Source organism: Coregonus clupeaformis, chromosome 26, assembly GCF_020615455.1.
Source record: "Coregonus clupeaformis isolate EN_2021a chromosome 26, ASM2061545v1, whole genome shotgun sequence".
Taxonomy (NCBI): domain Eukaryota; kingdom Metazoa; phylum Chordata; class Actinopteri; order Salmoniformes; family Salmonidae; genus Coregonus; species Coregonus clupeaformis.
This window is the reverse complement of record NC_059217.1, coordinates 24,806,823-24,826,746: the sequence shown is the minus strand read 5'-3', so window position 1 is coordinate 24,826,746 and position 19,924 is coordinate 24,806,823. Positions and strand designations below refer to the sequence as shown.

Here is a 19,924-nt window from a genome sequence, read left to right as displayed (position 1 = left end):
GGAGCCATCGTCAGAGGGTCCAGTGCCATGGTCTTCAGCCAACAGTGTGTCTTTTGTAGCAGAGCAGGTCTCTCATCACCCCCCCAGTGAGTCTCCCCTCCCACTCGATATTCCACATAGCTGTCAGAGTACCAGAGCCATACATGTTAACTGTACTGTTGCCTTTCCTCTTCCTTGTAGTTTCTGCATTCTACGCAGAGTGTCTCAGCAAAAAGATTCAGTTCAACGCCCACATTTGGACCAAGTCAAAGTTCTTAGGAATGTCAATTGGAGTGCACAATATTGGCCAGGGTAAGACATCGTTTCAAGCACTTAGGCTTTCTGTTAACACCAAATATTTACCAACTACTATACATGGGAAGACTTCTTTAGCTCACATAGTCCATAAACATGTGTGCTCACACACTTACTAAAACCTTAGTGTGTTTTGTGTATTCTGAAGTGTGTGCTTCCCCCTTCTCTCCTCTAGGCTGTGTGTCCTGTCTGGAACATGACGAGCACTACATACTCACCTTTCCCAATGGATATGGCAGGTAGGCTCATGCTTGAAGAGTAAATAACACACACTGTCTCAAGTTTGTGGTGCTGGAAATAAAAGCCCCATTTCAATTCACAATAAAACATAATTCCAGCACAGCACACACAATGTACTGTATGTAAAGTGAGTGTGTATAAATGGGAATAACATGTTATCTGGATTCCCTGACCTGACATGTAGTGGGGTGTTCCTTCTCTCTTCAGGTCGATCCTGACCGTCCCATGGGTGGAGTTGGGTGGAGAGTGTAACATCAACTGCTCCAAAACGGGCTACAGTGCCAGCATTGTGTTTCACACTAAGCCCTTCTACGGTGGAAAGAAGCACAGGATCACCGCTGAGATCTTGTAAGGGGATTTTCTTATTTGTAATCATGCACAGAGTCTTAGCCTATTCTTGCTTTATTAACTGTGCTCACAGCAGTATATGGAAATATTTTGTTTGTTGTGATGTTAATTATATATTACAAATGTGTTTGTTTGTAGTCCTCCCAATGACAAGAAGTCATTCTGCTCCATTGAAGGAGAGTGGAATGGAGTGATGTATGCTAAGTGGGCATCTGGGGTGAGTTCAGTTAAAAAATGTGATCTCTGCTGGATATCAATGTGTTAATACAGTGGGGAGAACAAGTATTTGATACCCTGTCGATTTTGCAGGTTTTCCTACTTACAAAGCATGTAGAGGTCTGTAATTTTTATCATAGGTACACTTCAACTGTGAGAGAAGGAATCTAAAACAAAAATCCAGAAAATCACATTGTATGATTTTTAAGTAATTAATTTGCATTTTATTGCATGACATAAGTATTTGATACATCAGAAAAGCAGAACTTAATATTTGGTACAGAAACCTTTGTTTGCAATTACAGAGATCATACGTTTCCTGTAGGTCTTGGCCAGGTTTGCACACACTGCAGCAGGGATTTTGGCCCACTCCTCCATACAGACCTTCTCCAGATCCTTCAGGTTTCGGGGCTGTCGCTGGGCAATACGGACTTTCAGCTCCCTCCAAAGATTTTCTATTGGGTTTAGTTCTGGAGACTGGCTAGGCCACTCCAGGACCTTGAGATGCTTCTTACGGAGCCACTCCTTAGTTGCCCTGGCTGTGTGTTTCGGGTTGTTGTCATGCCACAACCCATCTTCAATGCTCTTACTGAGGGAAGGAGGTTGTTGGCCAAGATCTCGCGATACATGGCCCCATCCATCCTCCCCTCAATACGGTGCAGTCGTCCTGTCCCCTTTGCAGAAAAGCATCCCCAAAGAATGATGTTTCCACCTCCATGCTTCACGGTTGGGATGGTGTTCTTGGGGTTGTACTCATCCTTCTTCTTCCTCCAAACACGGCGAGTGGAGTTTAGACCAAAAATATATATTTTTGTCTCATCAGACCACATGACCTTCTCCCATTCCTCCTCTGGATCATCCAGATGGTCATTGGCAAACTTCAGACGGGCCTAGACATGCGCTGGCTTGAGCAAGGGGACCTTGCGTGTGCTGCAGGATTTTAATCCATGACGGCGTAGTGTGTTACTAATGGTTTTCTTTGAGACTGTGGTCCCAGCTCTCTTCAGGTCATTGACAAGGTCCTGCCGTGTAGTTCTGGGCTGATCCCTCACCTTCCTCATGATCATTGATGCCCCACGAGGTGAGATCTTGCATGGAGCCCCAGACCGAGGGTGATTGACCGTCATCTTGAACTTCTTCCATTTTCTAATAATTGCGCCAACAGTTGTTGCCTTCTCACCAAGCTGCTTGCCTATTGTCCTGTAGCCCATCCCAGCCTTGTGCAGGTCTACAATTTTATCCCTGATGTCCTTACACAGCTCTCTGGTCTTGGCCATTGTGGAGAGGTTGGAGTCTGTTTGATTGAGTGTGTGGACAGGTGTCTTTTATAAGGTAACGAGTTCAAACAGGTGCAGTTAATACAGGTAATGAGTGGAGAACAGGAGGGCTTCTTAAATAAAAACTAACAGGTCTGTGAGAGCCGGAATTCTTATTGGTTGGTAGGTGATCAAATACTTATGTCATGCAATAAAATGCAAATTAATTACTTAAAAATCATACAATGTGATTTTCTGGATTTTTGTTTTAGATTCCGTCTCTCACAGTTGAATTGTACCTATGATAACAATTACAGACCTCTACATGCTTTGTAAGTAGGAAAACCTGAAAAATCGGCAGTGTATCAAATACTTCTTCTCCCCACTGTATGTGATATTCAGGAAGGTTTTGTTGTTTTAAGGAAATAACTATGTCCCATGTTTTTAATCCCTGACCTCAACATGTTCACACTGAAGGTTGACCTCATACATAAAAAGCAATCTAGAAAGTGTTACAATTTAAGACACTTTCAACCCAAACTTTCTATCTCTTGAATCCAGGAAAACTCCTTGTTCATTGACACAAAGAAAATGGGCTGTATCAAGAAGAAGGTGAGGAAGTTGGAGGACCAGCTGGAGTATGAGTCGCGCAGGTGAGAAGGCTCTCTTCGTTTTATCGTGGGCAGTAATAAGTGGATGTTTTTTATGTGTTCTGTCTAGTCCCCTTTCTGTGGACTTGGGGTAGTAGCTCCTGTCATGGCATCCAGTTTAATGTGGCTGTCAATCCAGCCAGGCACAATATTTTCAGATTTAGCAATATATTTATTGTTTGGTCACTGTTTGACCCTCAGCCTTTGGAAGGATGTGACGGTCAGCCTAAAGTCGAGAGACATCGATGCAGCAACGGAAGCCAAGCACAGGCTGGAGGAGAAGCAAAGGGGCGAGGCCAGGGAGAGGAAGGAGAATGAAATGCAGTGGGAAACTAGGGTGAGTGTGCCTATTCTTATCATACATCTCCAGAGCCCTGACAGCAATATTAACAGCCATCCACTCCATATCAAGGTTAATAGTTCACGGTGATGATTGTACTTAGATGGAAAGTACAGTGCCTTCGGAAAGTATTCAGACCCCTTGACATTTTCCACATTTTGTTACGTTACAGCCTTATTCTAAAATTTAATAAATAGTTTTTTCCCCTCATCAATCTACACACAATACCCCATAATGACAAAGCAAAACACACAATACCCCATAATGACAAAGCAAAAACAGGTTTTTATAAATTTCTGCTTATTGTTTTGTATTGTTTTTACGGAAATATCACATTTACATAAGTATTCAGACGCTCTACTCAGTACTTTGTTGATGCACCTTTGGCAGCGATTACAGCATCGAGTCTTCTTGGGTATGACGCTACAAGCTTGGCACACCTGTATTTGGGGAGTTTCTCCCATTCTTCTCTGCAGATGCTCTCAAGCTCTGTCAGGTAGGATGGGGAGCGTTGCTGCACAGCTATTTTCAGGTCTCTCCAGAGATGTTAGATTGGGTTCAAGTCCGGGCTCTGGTTGGGCCATTCAAGGACATTCAGAGACTTGTCCCGAAGCCATTCCTGCGTTGTCTTGGCTGTGTGTTTAGGGTCGTTGTCCTGTTGGAAGGTGAACATTTGCCCCAGTCTGAGGTCCTGAGTGCTCTGGAGCAGGTTTTCATCAAGGATCTCTCTGTACTTTGCTCGGTTCATCTTTGCCTCGATCCTGACTAGTCTCCCAGTCCCTGCCGCTGAAAAACATCCCCACAGCATGATGCTGCGACCACCATGCTTCACCGTAGGGACGGAGCCAGGTTTCCTCCAGACGTGACGCTTGGCATTCAGGCCAAAGAGTTCAATCTTGGTTTCATCAGAACAGAGAATCTTGTTTCTCATGGTCTGAGAGTCTTTAGGTGCCTTTTGGCAAAACCCAAGCGGGCTCAAGTAGGGCTGTCATGTGGCTCCGTCTGGCCACTCTACCATAAAGGCCTGCTTTGGTGGAGTGCTGCAGAGATGGGAGAGTCTTCCAGAAGGACAACCATCTCCACAGAGGCACTGTGGAGCCATGTCAGAGTGACCATCGGGTTCTTGGTCACCTCCCTGACCAAGGCCCTTCTCCCCCGATTGCTCAGTTTGGCCGGGCGGCCAGCTCTAGGAAGGGGCTTGGTGGTTCCAAACTTCTTCCATTTAAGAATGATGGAGGCCAATGTGTTCTTGGGGACCTTCAATGCTGCATAAATGTTTTGGTACCCTTCCCCAGTTCTGTGCCTCAACACAATCCTGTCTCGGAGCAATACGGAAAATTCCTTCAACCTCATGGCTTGGTCTTTGCTCTGACATGCACTGTCAACTGTGGGACCTTATATAGACAGGTGTGTGCCTTTCCAAATCATGTCCAATCAATTTAATTTACCACAGGTGGACTCCAATCAAGTTGTAGAAACATCTCAAGGATGATCAATGGAAACAGGATGCACCTGAGTTCAATATCGAGTCTCATAGCAAAGGGTCTGAATACTTATGTAAATAAGGTATTTGTTTTTTTATTGTTAATACATTTACAACAATTTCTAAAAACCTGTTTTCGCTTTGTCATTTTGGGGTATTGTGTGTAGGCCAGTGACAAGAAAATCTCAATGTAATGAATTTTAAATTCAGGGTGTAACACAACAAAATGTGGAAAAGTCAAGGGGTGTGAATACTTTCTGAAGTCACTGTACCTTTTGGATTTTTGAAAGCAGTATTGTAGTCCCCACTGATTAAGTCTCCATGTTTAATCCCTGCAGTTGTTCCATGAGGATGGGGAGTGCTGGGTCTACGATGAGCCTCTACTGAAAAGAACTGGATCACAGAGGCACTGAGGCCACAGATGCAGATCTCTGAGTCTTAATAAGAACTCTTTTGCAAACCACTTCTTATCCAAGCCTTGGAATGACTGATGATTGAACATGATCACAGCTTTGCATTTTCGAAGATAAAATTTAATGAAATCAAGAAGAAACATCTACAATATAAAAAATAATAACCCTTGTTTCGCCAACCCCACATCCACCACCTCCACCTCTCCATCCCCTGAACGACTAAAAAAAGCATGACAAAGACAGTACCAATGCCCTTAGGCTACACAAACAAGCCCTCACAATCTGGCAGGAGGATCCCTCAAGGGTCTGTCCTTTTCCTTGAGGGGAAGGGAGTTTGGATTGAAAAAACCTTGAAAAACAGCGTTCTGTATCTCAGGGAAGCTGGTGACTGAGGAATGAATGGTGTATCTCCAGGAGTTAGACGGCCTTATAGTGGAATCACAAGGGGGACAACCTGGCTTGCCTACAATTAGCTACAGCTGTTTATATATAGATACTTATGATGAATATATATTCTCTTTTTGTATTTTATTTATCTTTCTGGCAGTACTAAATATTTGAGGATTTGAACTCTATGGCAATAAATCAGGAACCATTCCTTTTCTTTTCTACATTTGTCCCCTCTCAAGTTCGTTGACATTCTCTCCCCATGTACTAACTCCATCTAGTGCAGCGGTGTCAAACTCATTTTGCCCCGGGGGCCGCATTCTGTCTTCAACGAGGTCCAGAGGGTTAGCATTGAAAATTGGTTATATTTCCTCACCGGATGTTTGACACCCCTGGACTAGTGTATGTTTATCTGCTCAAGATAACCAGAAGAAGAACCCAAGAAGTCTGCATTTGTAAGATAGACAGTAGGTGGAGTCGAGGAAGAGGACTTGTCTCCATGTTGTGACCAAAACCATTTGTAGCGATATAGAGCACATTCCTGCTGAATACATGCACGCAATGATTGCCTGTGGTGAAAAACTCAACAAGTTCACTTAACCGAATTGTATAGGTGGAGTATCACCCTTTTCTTTCTAAAGTAGGTAAATACTGTATCGTCTAATATAATAGAATTTACAGAGGTTACAAACTCAAGCCATTTTTTGTTCTTCATGTTATGTCTTTGTAAATTAATATTGAATCGAGGCCTTTCCATACATTTCAGTATCACTTCAAAAGAGCAATCGGAACAAAATGTATTTTTTATTTCCTTTGAATCATAACGATTGATTGTATCAGATTTTCATGTTTATTGATGCATAATATTAAATCTCCATGAGTTTACTTCTGTGCTGTGTTTGACATCCTTCATTGAAAAAGCTTGTGGCTGAAGCAGTACAAGTGCATAATGCACAAATCAGTTTTGTTTTTCAAATCCGTTTTGTACTACTGACTGTCCAAACAGCAAGTTACAAGTGACCAAATTGGATTTGTGTGTGTTCAGACAGCAGTCATTTGCTGACATGGCTACACTAGTTGTCATAGTAAGGATGTGTGTGTGCACAGTGGTGTAGGCTGATCGCTGGTGGTTCTTGTGCTTCCTATCACTCAGAAGTTATGTAGCAAGCTAAGGTGACAACAATACCTGCCATGGATTTTTCCCAGTTGCTTTGAATGTTCAAAATCTTAGTGTAAGAACACTTTTAAAGCCTCAATGGATAAGATTATCCAAATTTCAAAACAACTCATTTTTGTCTAGCCACAGCAGTCAACTAGCTAGCTCGGTAGCTGTTTAGCTTTATAGCACATTCACTGATTTGTTTGTAAACAATTAACAAGCTAGTTAGCTACCACATGCTATTGTCAAACTGTCAACGGAGTAGCTAGCAAGCAACAATATATGGCAAATAATAGTCCAAAAACCACTTGCAGGCAAATAAATCAGATTTGACCATTCAGACACAAGTCACAGGAATCAGCTTTGTATCTGACTTCAAATCACCTTTGTAGGTGGCTTGAAATATCCGATTGCTTTTTGGCTGTTCAGACTGCATGAAAAATACCAGATTCTAATCGGATATGCAAATAAATAGGATTTGAGTCATTTCAAACTGTCAATGTGAACATGGCTTAGTCTACAATCAGTTCAACATTGTAGCCCATACTAAAGGTGAATCTCAAAAGTGGCTTCTTCTCTTCTCCCGTCCTTCATCTTCACTAATTGAAAAAAATAAACAGGTGTAAGAAATATAGTGGATCCCTTTTGGTTTCACCTGTCCTTATTGCTTTCACATTAGTGCAGGTGGAGGAAATAAGGAGGTGAATCCACTTTACTATTGAAATGCACCCAAGCCTGGAAAAAAATCAGGTGTATCATAGCCACTTTATAGAGCACATAATTAGAAATTATTTGGTTGTATCCATCGCAATTTGTGGACGTGGTTTGGTCTTGATCAAATTAAGATGCACCAGATATTTTCTGGATGCTTTAAGAAAATAAATGTTGGCTAAACTTCTCAAAAGTGTTCTCTGGTTCTGCTTTAATTTACCCCATTCATACTGGGTCTTACACTAAAATGCTCGTTTTTTGGGGGTCGGGAAATGTTTGTGTCCAACCCATACCTCAGTGGTACGACCCAGTAGCCAATGAGAATAGAGAGAAATAGTAACGCACCAACTCCGCCATGGTTCGTTGGACAAAGCCTATGAGGAAAATGAATGGTGTTTATTGATAAACGCCGAAAATAAGGTATGCAGTAAACATAGGTTTAGGAGATCTTATACGTTTTGTTCTGTGAGTGAGTGACTTGGCATTTGTAATAAAGCGCAAGGATGCATGATAAACAGAGTCCAGTGTCTGTAAGACAGAGGAGGTTGCATGCATATACAACAAGTCACCATAATCAATTACAGAGAGAAAAGTGGCCTGAACAAGCTTATTTCTAGCCATAAGCGGTAAGCAAGCCTTATTACGAAAATGAAACCCAATTTCCATTTAAGCTTCCTCGCAAGATTATCCATATGAACTTTAAAGGACAACTTGTCATCCAACCATATACCTAGGTATTTGTAGGATGACACTGTGGCTACGAACCTCTCGTCGCTAGAAAGGATCCAGCTTTTGTCAAATTAACGTCTAAAATTGACATTTTTTTCATTTTTGCTAACCCTAACCCTTTTCCTAACCTGCTGCGTACGTTCTCCTAACCTGCTACGAAAAGTCAAATCTTGATGTTAATTTCACAAAAGCTGGATTCCTTCTAGCCATGTCCCTGCCAACCCCGCTTGTCTGTTTGGAAAGCCTGCGCAAATGAAAACGTGTGGTGGGTGGGTTCGGCCCGCCCTCAGCTAACCCGTTCTGTGTGCCGGGGCGAGGGGGCTTCAAAAAAAAGTAGTGTTTGGCCAATCACAGAAGAAGATGCTGACTTTTCCCATAAACCAATGCGAATACATTCAATATAAATTCAGCCTCCACCCTTCCTTCGGTCTCCTTCTCCTCCCGGATTCTGAAGAAAGGTAATGGTGTTGTCTTGTAGTTTAGAGTTTATGTATTTAAATCTTCCATTTATGTATCAATTTGTATTTGCCGTCATAGTTGATTAGTTATGTTTGATAAGTGTGTCATAATCTTGCGAAAGGACCTAGCTAGGTCGTTTTGCGCTTGCTAGCCTTAGTTAGCAGGCCTAACTCCACCACGTGTCTCACGTGTCGTGAACAAGTTTAGTCTCCTTTATCACTAGCACAATTATCTTCTAGGATAGTGGTTCCTAACTCCAGTCCTAGAATACCCCCCAACAGTTGACAAGTTGGATTAGGTGTGCTTGTTCGGCTCTACAAAAAAATGTGTGCTGTTGGGGGTACTCGATGACCGAGTTAGGAACCACTAAACCAGGAAAGAAGTTAACTCTAGTGCACGGTTTAATATAGAAAGCCTAGTTAACTCCAACGCAGTGAACGAGTAACCAGGCAAGATGGGCCTCCCAATCTTACATGATGAAATAAGTGTTGGTAGGGACATCTGAGTTAAATTGAGGAAACGCCAACCATTCTGACTGGTTGGGAACACTTTATTGTTTTGTTGCAATATTACTTCACTTTCCTAGTTAATCAACTAACTGCCATTGTCTGGTCTTAGGACCGTTTTTGCATTAATCTCCTGTCTCCCTTCTGCTAAATTAAAGCACTTGTCTCCTATTCATGCTGACTATCATGAGTAGTGGACAGAAGGGATTGCGTAACATTTTTGCGATAGACTTTACATTTGTGGGCTTTTGTCAAACGAGAGACTGATTTGTGTTTCGCAGGTATTGCTGAGAAGCAAACATGAGTTGACGATAAAAAATGAGGTAAGCATGATTATCAGTGTTACCCAACGTCCACGTGTTAAACCCAAGAAATTATGCCCTGTGCCACTGATGACCCCATTTGCTACTCTTGACCTGTCAGGATGATGAATCTGCAACCACCAATTGCATGTTCTGAGGCACAGCACGTGATTTGAACTACCTGTTAAGATCTTTTGAAGGCTAACCATACATTATTCCTTTACAGCTGCAGACACAAGATGTGGCATTCGGTACGTTTCCATGCATGTCATAGCAATTGCAGTTTTATGTACTGTAAGTGATGACTGTTTAAAAACATTGGGAATCTCTCTGAAAAATAATGAAAGAAATGTTTTTACTGATGCAGTTCAGCTGCCTTAAATTACACCAGTCCAGTCTTCTGGGCCTAAATTGCTGATTTATTTTTATAATCTGCAGATGGCGTAGGCTGTGGGAATGGCAACATCTGAACCGGTTGCCATGGTAAGCTACTACCTTGTGCACTCAACCAACATGAGTCTAATGATACTTTATCATGTGATACAATGAATGCGTAGTTCAGCAGATGAACAAGCAGCATTCTCTTTTGCTCCTAGCATGTAGCCATTTCAGTAGGTTTTCCACTCACTGCATTAAGATTTTCTAACCTTTCCATTTTTCAGAGGCCAATGGAAAGAACTGTCGTGTGACTGAAACTTTGACGAAAGGTAGATTGATTTGTTTAATTAAGGCTGATAATACTTGATACAATGATGACAGCATAGTTCAGCTGATACTCAATGATGAATTCTCAGCATTGTCTTTCGCTCCTATCTGATGTATCGTTACTTTAAAAACAGACATATCATTCCCCCCCCCACTATAGAACCCTGACAGTATTTGTCTTTACAGAACTCAAGTTTCTGACCGCGTGCCAAGACAGGATCCTAGATTCTCAAGTCTGGCTTGGCTGTAAATCTGGGGTAAGCTACAAAGATTCCATATGAAATGAAGGGTAACTACATGGTGCAATCTGAAAGGATGACATTGAATCAGGTCTCTGATCTTGTTGAGGACAATATTGTTACACACTCTGATTAGATTGGTTCTTTTTGTTTTCTGTTTTTGGAAACCGTGAGCGTTTTGATTAAAATCTGATCTCTGTTCAGGCCCAGTAGATGCAGAACAAGGCTCTGGTGTGGCTAGAGGATGACTGAAGTGAGTTACACAAGGTATTTCGATCTTAACTAACGAATGATGCCGTCTAAAAGGATGACTTTGAATTAGGTCTCTGCTACTGTTGAGGACATACTGTTACACTCAGTTGGAAGATTGACTCCCTTGCCCATTGCATTCTTTAGAGTCTTGGTCATTTTGATAATCTGTCACTTATTTGCAGGAGCAGTGAAAACTGGCACGAAGGATTGGAACTAATGTACAGCTGTCCCTGTCAGGTTGGTATACATCCATTTGGGTTATCCACTTAACTGGGTTCAGTGATGTTAACAAATGTCTGACCTGAATTTTTATGTGGACATTATCATAACTGAGGAACCTGGAAATGTATCATTACTGCCCCCTGACTTTTAATTTCTCAACTAACTCAATCTCTCTTTAGGTGGCAAGTGAATTCACAACTACAACCTCCAGTGCAGTTAAGAACAAGGTAAGCCTATGTAATGCAGTTGCCCATAATTTTATCAACTTATGATGAAGAGATTCTGCCAAATGATTTGTGATTATATATACCGTTCCATTTATATCTGAGGTTGTACAATGGCATTTCTGAGTTTGTGGTTGTGCATGCATCTTGCTTAGATCTCTTTGCAATTCCACAGAAATGATACGACATCAGAAGATGACACCATGGGAGACCAGTCTTTAACTTCAGATTTGTATCTTGTGTGTTTCTGAGTAACAATGTCAATAAAATTAGTGGAATTATCCCTGTCTTGACGTGAATACCTAATTCCTGTTGGTCTGACTGTCATGGTAGTAGTAGTGCCTCAGTCAGGGTATGTTGTCAAATTGCTAGTTTCCATTTGGCTAGCAGTGCAATGTTTCCACATTGCATAGTAGGCACAACTCTAGACCTGGCATTTTGTGTGGAACCCTACATAATAAATCACTAGTTTGGACAATAACTGTTGGTGCAAGCCAGAGTAAGGCCTCCAATAATTTAGTCTGGGAAGGGGTACTATGCAGCTACTACATTTTTACTCTAACATTTGTTTCTTGAATATAGAAATGTAAACGAGGTTGGTTTCACAAGCTGAAATAAAATCGGTTTCCTAACTTTGTGCACATTAGTTCACATCCCTCTTTGTGAGCTTTTTGCCTTTTAAGAGAATCCATCCAGCTGACAGGTGTGGCATATCAAGAAGCTTATTAAACTGCATTATGACACAGGTGCTGGGGACAATTAAAGAATACTCATGTGCAGTTGTCATGCGACATGTCTCAAGTTGAGGTAGAGTGCAATTGGCATGCTGACTGCAGGAATGTCCGCCAGAGAATTGAATGTTAATTTCAGTACCGTAAACTCCGTCCAACGTCGTTCTAGATAATTTGGCAGTACATCTAAATGGTCTCACCACCGCAGACCGCGTGTGGGCGAGCGGTTTGCTGATAACGTAGAGTGCCCCGCGGTGGGTGTATGGGCAGGCATAAGCTATGAACACAATTTTATTGCAGATCCCGTGGCGAGTTCGACATATTAAAAATATATATATTTCAATTGCCTGGCCTTACATGAAATCTTAAATTGGTGCGTAATATTTTCGTTAACTTAAATGCCCCATGAGCTTCAACTGTTGTAACCCATCAATTTAAAATATGCTTGTTTACTCGTTAGTAAATTGTTAAAGGTTAACATTTTTTTTTTATCGTTGTGGGTCCATCCTTGTATGGCTGTATATGATTTTGAGCGGTTATATTTTTCCAGCCCATTCCCTCAATTTAAGGAAACGGTTGCGGGGAAATGCTTTGTTTCAACTGCCGATAGTTCCTATTTATCTAGTGTATTGCCTCATTAAACTGACCCCAATGGAGTAGTATAAAATCACTATCAAATGTATGGGAGGGCTGTGAACATGCATAGTATATATTAACACTTGATGGCACAATTGGTCCAGCGTTGTCCAAGGTAGGGGAGGGTTTGGCCGGCAGGGATGTGGGTTCGTTTCCCACGGGGGACCAGTATGACAAAAAACAAAACATGTATGCATTCACTAACTGTAAATCGCTCTGGATAAGAGCGTCTGCTAAATGACAAATGTAAAAATGTAAACCTGCATCACTGCTGTTTTTGCGTTCTATAATCTGACGGGAGCACGCATGGCTTTTATCAGGGTGAATCGTTTTAATTATTTTGTATCTTTTGGTAATGGAACTACTTGTTTTTGATTTTGGGATTATTCAAAATTATCAACAATTGACATCCCTACATCAAACATGTCTAACAAAACACAGGTATAAAGAAGAAAATACTGAATACATAATTAACATATGGGCTCCCGAGTGGCGCAGCGATCTAAGGCACTGCATCTCAGTGCTTGAGGCGTCACTACAGACCCCCTGGTTCGATTCCAGGCTGTATCACAACCGGCCGTGATTGGGAGTCCCATAGGGTGGCGCACAATTGGCCCAGCGTCGTCCGGGTTTGGCCGGTGTAGGCCGTCATTGTAAATAAGAATTTGTTCTTAACTGACTTGCCTAGGTAAATAAAGTTAACATTTAAAAATGTATATATAAAAAAAGAATTCTAGTGCAAATGTATTAACTCCGAATAGGGTGACTCCTCGTGACGCACAATTTGTGAAGGATATGACGTCGCGAACTGGAGCGTTTCCTGTGTTTTCCCATTAATACCATTTTCAGGACTGCCTGCTTGCATCATAGGCCGGTGGAGAGGTTTGAATAGTCAGGGGATAGAAGATCGCCGCCACTGACGACCACTTTCTAATAACCGCAAATACACGACATCACTGATGTTCCTCTACCAACTGTTGCCCTTCCTTTGGGCTGTTTCTGCAAATGCAGATTTCTTTCAATTTGACAGTATTTCAAATGCATCTACGTATTATTTCAATTATATTTATTGTAATCTATGGGAAGGGGAGTGTCAACCGAATCAAGATGATACGACTCAGCAAGGTGAGGAATTATTTTCTTTCCTGAAAGGTTTTTCTTCAGCAAAAATGAAATATTCAAATTGACACACTTCTCCCGACTGTCTCGGGTGTAGTTAGGATCAGAAACAGCCCCACTGGAGCTTGTAGTTATTACTGTCCATAGGATTTTTTTGTTGTATAAATTCGTTTTTACACAGGTCTATTTCTATTACAATGCAGAGACAGTGAGCAACAATGATTAGCGTATTTATTCGAAAATATTGAGGAAAAATCTTATTTATGAATCAGTGATTACAATCCTAGGTATGATATGAAAAAGTCGCAGGCTTTTCCTTGCACAACTTGCCTTGAGCAGAAATGATAGTGTTCAATTTGTTGCAACAGCTATGTCTATAAGACTATTAGATATGTACACTATTACATTTGTGTGCTCTTCTCAGTACCTACTAGGGACCTGTGGGCAGGATTTCCTCAGGACTACATCCGTTTGCTGTCACAGTGGTATTGCAGCCTGGGACAGTGCTGTGAATCAGGGGATTGTCGGATAACAAATAATATTACAGGTATGATAACGTCATATTGAGCAGACATTATCATTCATGTATGTTCCACCAGCTATGTCGTTTTTGTGTAGTCCTCATTTTGTCTGGATTTGACATTCCCCCCTCCCCCCCAGGTCTGGCTAGTGATCTACAGCTAAAGCTTCACGGGCAGCACCTTGCCCAATCAGTGGTTCTGAAGGCTGTGCAAGGCTTCATCAGTAACCCTGAATCCAATAAGCCATTGACCCTCTCCTTCCATGGCTGGTCTGGCACAGGCAAGAATTTTGTGGCACGGATTATAGCTGACAACTTGTACCGGGACGGAGTGAAGAGCGAGTGTGTGCGTCTGTTCATTGCCCCATTCCACTTCCCCCATGCCAGACTGGTGGACACATACAAGGTGAGCTTAGCTGGCACAGACATGACTCCTCTCTGCCAGGAACATGTGCAGAACATAACTCATTTATGTTCGATTACACAACTTGATCTAGACCATAGCAGGAGTTAAACAATATAGCTAGTCAAAACTCAGCAAATTGTAACAAATAAATATGTTTTTAGTTGATAAAAACATGTAGCATGAATACAGGTGCATTTTAATCTCTTGAATATATTGCACACCAAATATGAGAGAGAGAGAGGTGATATTTTTGTGCTCACCATAGCGCTCTATTCCAGGGCCAGCTTAGAGAAGCTATCCGGGACATGGTGCTGCGTTGCCCACAGACACTTTTCATCTTTGATGAGGCTGAGAAACTGCACCCGGGCCTTATAGATGCCATCAAGCCCTATATGGACCATTATGACAATGTGGATGGGGTCAGCTACAGGAGGGCTGTCTTCTTATTCCTCAGGTTAGCCATACATACCCTTTCAATTCTTGCAAGGTCTCTTCCACTAACTCATGTAAGGAAACTTTACTGTCCAAGTCATGAGTAAATGTCTCAGATATTTTCCTCTAACCAAGATGTTTTGTAATATTTCCTTGTAGTAATATTGGTGGCACAACCATCAATGATGTGTCCTTGGACTTCTGGCACTCAGGGCAGAACAGAGAGGACATTGGGATGGAGGACTTGGAACACCGGCTACGAGCTGAAGCTATGGAATCTCAAGGTACCAGCAGTGGCTTTACAATCACTCACACTAATTTGAAGCATATATGTTTTCACAGGCAAGATTGAAGATGTCTTTCTCGTGAACACTACACTGTGAACGAAGAAACTCATAGTTAGAAACCACTTAAAACATTTTGAATTACATAACATTTAAGTGCAACTGCAACATGTTCAGTTGTGGATTTACCAGTTTGTCTGTTTTCCAGGAGGCTTTGCACAGAGTGAGCTGATGTCAGGTCACCTTATTGACTTCTTTGTGCCCTTCCTACCTCTGGAGTACCGTCATGTCAAGCTCTGTGCCCGTGATGCCTATGCAGCGCGGGGTCTGGAGCCAGACGAAGGAACCCTGGACGAAGTGGCAAAGGCCATGCTATATGTACCCAAGGAGGAGAGGCTATTCTCTGCCCAAGGCTGCAAATCCATACCACAGAGAATCAATTTCTTCCTCCCCTAAACATACTAATGCAACCCAGAAAACACACACAGTATTTTAGCAAAAAGGAAAAAGTATGACCTGCTGACATATTGAACATTGTTGCGATGTGGTATGCCCACTCCTCAACCTACACTGCCAAGAAAGCAAGCATAGGACATCTGGCTCCAGTAAGATTCTATCTGATTACAAAATAAGAGATTTTACAAGTGTGGATTTTCAACTTAGATTTTTTTTTTACCCTGCTCATTAGACTACTTTTATGCACTGATTTTAGGTCAAGCTCAGGTCAACTCTGTAGTTTTAGTATTTGCATGTATATATTTACAGTGGATTTGGAAAGTATTCAGACCCCTTTACTTTTTCCACATTTTGTTACGTTACGGCCTTATTCTAAAATTGATTAAATAGGTTTTTTCCTCTTATTAATATATACACAATACCCCATAATGACAAAGCAAAAATAGGTTTTTAGAAATTTTAGCACAAAATAATTTCTCCTGAAATATCACATTTACATAAGTATTCAGACCCTTTACTCAGTACTTTGTTGAAGCACCTTTGGCAACGATTACAGCCTTGAGTCTTGGGTATGACGCTACAAGCTTAGGGCGGCGCACAATTGGCCCAGCGTCGTCCGGGTTTGGCCGGTGTAGGCCGTCATTGTAAATAAGAATTTGTTCTTAACTGACTTGCCTAGTTAAATAAAGGTAAAATAAAATAATAATAAAAAGCTTGGCACACCTGTATTTGGGGAGTTTCTCCCATTCTTCTCTGCAGATCCTCTCAAGCTCTGTCAGGTTGGATGGGGAGTGTCGCTGCACAGCTATTTTCAGGTTTCACCAGAATTGTTCGATCGGGTTCAAGTGCGGCTTCTGGCTGGGCCACTCAAGGACATTCAGAGACTTGTCCCGAAGCCACTCCTGTGTTGTCTTGGCTGTGTGCTTAGGGTCGTTGTCCTGTTAGAAGGTGAACCTTCGCCCCAGTCTGAGGTCCTGAGTGCTCTGGAGCAGGTTTTCATCAAGGATCTCTCTGTACTTTGCTCCGTTCAACTTTCCCTCGATCCTGCCGCTGAAAAACATCCCCACAGCATGATGCTGCCACCACCATGCTTCACCATAGGGATGGTGCCAGGTTTCCTCCAGACGTGTCACTTGGCATTCAGGCCAAAGAGTTCAATCTTTGTTTCATCAGACCAGAGAATCTTGTTTCTCATGGTCTGAGAGTCCTTTAGGTGCCTTTGGGCAAACTCCAAGTGGGCTGTCATGTGCCTTTTACTGAGGAGTGGCTTCCGTCTGGCCACTCTACCATAAAGGCCTGATTGCTGGAGTGCTACAGAGATGGTTGTCTTTCTGGAAGGTTCTCCCATCTCCACAGAGGAACTCTGGAGCTCTGTCAGAGTGACCATCGGGTTCTTGGTCACCTCCCTGACCAAGGCCCTTCTTCCCCGATTGCTCAGTTTGGCCGGGGGGCCAGCTCTAGGAAGAGTTCCAAACTTCTTCCATTTAAGAATGATGGAGGCAACTGTGTTCTTGGGGACCTTCAATGCTGCAGACATTTTTTGGTACCCTTCCCCAGATCTGTGCCTCGACACAATCCTGTCTTGGAGCTCTACGGACAATTCCTTCAACCTCATAGCTTGGTTTTTGCTCTGACACGTACTGTCAACTGTGGGACCTTTATATAGACATGTGTGTGCCTTTCCAAATCATGTCCAATCAATCGAATTTACCATAGGTGGACTCCAATCAAGTTGCAGAAACATCTCAAGGGTGATCAGTGGAAACAGGATGCACCTGAGCTCAATTTCGAATCTCATAGCAAAGGGTCTGAATACTTATGTAAATAAGGTATTTCTGTTTTTTATTTTTAATACATGTTCAAACATTTCTGAAAACGTTTTTCGCTTTGTCATTATGGGGTATTGTGTGTAGATTTGAGATTTGTTTTGCAGTCAATTTTAGAATAAGGCTGTAACGTAACAATGTGGAAAAGGGAAGGGGTCTGAACTTTCCGAATGCACTGTATGTTTAGTTGGCACTGAGGATATTTTACAACTATCTGCTTAAGCAGTGGCTGGCACTTCCAATGCAAAGGAGGAAATACTGTATATTACAGTAAACTATATCAAATATAATTTCATTAACTTTTTAAGGGCATTTTTAATATGATTATTCTGGAGTTGTTTATTGATTACTTGATTTACAGGTGGGCTAAATATTTCCAGGCTACAAACAGTATGACATCACTTTAAATCATTTCTAACCTACTGAATAACTACAATTCAGGTTTGAAGAAAGTAGTGTAAGTGTGCAATAATACAGGCAGTCGCTAATGTTGTTGAAATGTTTGCTGAACTAAATGGTCTGAGTATTCCCAATTTTTTCCCCCTTACAATTATTTTGATCTTGAATGATTTAATGTTGCATTTACTGTTGCAGTTTAGTATTCCAACAATGCTTTGATATAATTTTTTTGTCAAATGGAATGTGTTACTTGCACAAAATAGCCCGTAGTGAAGATTGTAATTAGCAAGTACATATACTGAACAAAAATATAAACGCAACATGCAACAATTTCAACGATTTTACTGAGTTACAGTTCAAATAAGAAAATCAGTCAATTGAAATAAATTCATTAGGCCCTAATCTATGAATTTCACTTGAATGGGCAGGGGAGCAGCCATAGGCCCACCCACGTGGAAGCCAGGCCCACTCACTGGGGAGCCAGGCCTAGCCAATCAGAATGAGTTTTTCCCACAAAAGAGCTTTATTACAGACAGAAATACTCAGTTTCATCAGCTTCTCAGACGAAGAAGCCGGATGTGGAGGTCCTTGACTGGCGTGGTGACACGTGGTCTGCGGTTGTGAGGCCGGTTGGACTACTGCAAAATTCTCTAAAAGGACATTGGAGGTGGCTTATGGTAGAGAAATGAACATTCAATTCTCTGGCAACAGCTCTGGTGGACATACCTGCAGTCAGCATGCCAATGGCATGCTCCCTCAACACTTGAGACATCTGTGGCATTGTGTTGTGTGACAAAACTTGCACATTTTAGAGTGGCCTTTTAATGTCCCCAGCACAAGGTGCACCTGTGTAATGATCACACTGTTTAATCAGTTTCTTAATATGCCACACCAGTCAGGTGGATGGATTATCTTGGCAAATGAGAAATGCTCACTAACAGGGATGTAAAGAAATGTGTGCAGAAATATGAGAGAAAATAGCTTTTGGGGCATATGGAACATATCTGGGATCTTTTATTTCAGTTCATGAAACATGGGACCAACACTTTACATGTTGCATTTATATTTTTGTTCAGTACACATATCAGTAAGTCTTTGTAAATGTTCTGTTGTCTCTACTTTGCTGTGTTATGACATCTGCCCGTTTTCCATCAATATAGAAATGTATTATTAGCATATACACTGCACAGCTTTGGTTTCATAAGAAACTGTGAGACTGCATTCTGAATATATTCTGCCTATGATATGGCTTATAATATTGTGCCCGTCTCCATATTTTTTTGCTATTTAATGACCCCTGTCCATATCATTGTGTGTAAAAACAAAGGTATTATGGTCAGTGTCCTAGTGTCACTCAGACCAGGCAAACAAGAAAGTGGCTGCTGAAAAAAAGGGAATGTGTGTTATCCCAGAGGAATGGATTTTAAGTCATTTTAGACTAATAAAACATCCTTGATAAATGTGAGTCTGTTTACTGTTGAATGTAAAACCTGCATAATCAGTTGATTCTTTTAGCTCAGTTGGTTACCTAATATTTGGACCACTATTACTATTACTGAACAAAAATATAAACGCAACAATTTCAATGATTTTACTGAGTTACAGTTCATATAAGGAAATCAGTCAATTGAAATACATTCATTAGACCCTAATCTATGGATTTCACATGACTGGGCAGGGGCGCAGCCATAGGCCCATCCACTTGGGAGCCAGGCCCAGCCAATCAGAATGAGTTTTTCCCCACAAAAAGGCTTAATTAAAGACAGAAATACTCCTGTTTCATAAACTGTCCGGGTGGCTGGTCTCAGATTATCCTGCAGGTGAAGAAGACACATATGGTGGTCCTGGGCTGGTGTGGTCTGCGATGGTGACGCCGGTTGGACGTACTGCCAAATTCTCTAAAATGACATTGGAGGCGGCTTATGGTAGAGAAATGAACGTTCAATTCTCTGGCAACAACTCTGGTGGACATTCCTGCAG

General features: G+C 41.7%; 2 protein-coding genes, 1 long non-coding RNA gene and 5 other non-coding genes across 12 annotated transcripts in view; all 8 read left to right on the top strand.

Annotated features, from left to right (window-relative positions):
• The window catches only part of LOC121540240 (oxysterol-binding protein-related protein 9), a 41,671-nt gene extending 35,159 nt beyond the window's left edge, over positions 1–6,512 (top strand). For all 4 annotated transcript variants that reach the window (XM_041848955.1, XM_041848954.1, XM_041848956.1 and 1 more), the window contains 8 exons: positions 2–86; positions 181–291; positions 470–533; positions 742–882; positions 1,021–1,099; positions 2,916–3,007; positions 3,206–3,341; positions 5,166–6,512. In XM_041848955.1, coding sequence (XP_041704889.1) covers positions 2–86; positions 181–291; positions 470–533; positions 742–882; positions 1,021–1,099; positions 2,916–3,007; positions 3,206–3,341; positions 5,166–5,240 — 783 coding nt within the window. In that variant the 3' untranslated portion in view covers positions 5,241–6,512. The remainder of the gene's footprint in view (position 1; positions 87–180; positions 292–469; positions 534–741; positions 883–1,020; positions 1,100–2,915; positions 3,008–3,205; positions 3,342–5,165) is intronic.
• A 2,128-nt stretch (positions 6,513–8,640) lies between these two features.
• On the top strand, positions 8,641–11,416 carry LOC121539890. 2 transcript variants are annotated; one of them, XR_005995420.1, is made up of 10 exons: positions 8,641–8,684; positions 9,473–9,514; positions 9,720–9,744; positions 9,932–9,976; positions 10,156–10,200; positions 10,385–10,455; positions 10,642–10,690; positions 10,872–10,926; positions 11,091–11,138; positions 11,311–11,416. It is a non-coding gene; the product is annotated as an uncharacterized LOC121539890 (long non-coding RNA). The 2 variants fall into 2 exon arrangements; XR_005995419.1 differs by having other exon boundaries at positions 10,642–10,704.
• Positions 9,148–9,229, top strand: LOC121541015. Its single transcript, XR_005995659.1, has one exon. It is a non-coding gene; the product is annotated as a small nucleolar RNA SNORD74 (small nucleolar RNA).
• Positions 9,784–9,862, top strand: LOC121541004. Its single transcript, XR_005995648.1, has one exon. It is a non-coding gene; the product is annotated as a small nucleolar RNA SNORD79 (small nucleolar RNA).
• Positions 10,235–10,318, top strand: LOC121541016. The gene has a single exon (XR_005995660.1). It is a non-coding gene; the product is annotated as a small nucleolar RNA snR60/Z15/Z230/Z193/J17 (small nucleolar RNA).
• Positions 10,964–11,026, top strand: LOC121541025. Its single transcript, XR_005995668.1, has one exon. It is a non-coding gene; the product is annotated as a small nucleolar RNA SNORD78 (small nucleolar RNA).
• LOC121541014 lies at positions 11,175–11,243 on the top strand. Its single transcript, XR_005995658.1, has one exon. It is a non-coding gene; the product is annotated as a small nucleolar RNA SNORD47 (small nucleolar RNA).
• A 1,860-nt stretch (positions 11,417–13,276) lies between the features above and the next one.
• Positions 13,277–16,101, top strand: LOC121539891 (torsin-1A-like). Its single transcript, XM_041848536.2, has 6 exons — positions 13,277–13,627; positions 14,046–14,168; positions 14,282–14,547; positions 14,826–15,001; positions 15,139–15,263; positions 15,472–16,101. The coding sequence occupies exons 1-6, from the start codon at positions 13,462–13,464 to the stop codon at positions 15,717–15,719; spliced, it is 1,104 nt and encodes a 367-aa protein (XP_041704470.1). The 5' UTR covers positions 13,277–13,461; the 3' UTR covers positions 15,720–16,101.
• Positions 16,102–19,924: the final 3,823 nt, after the last annotated feature.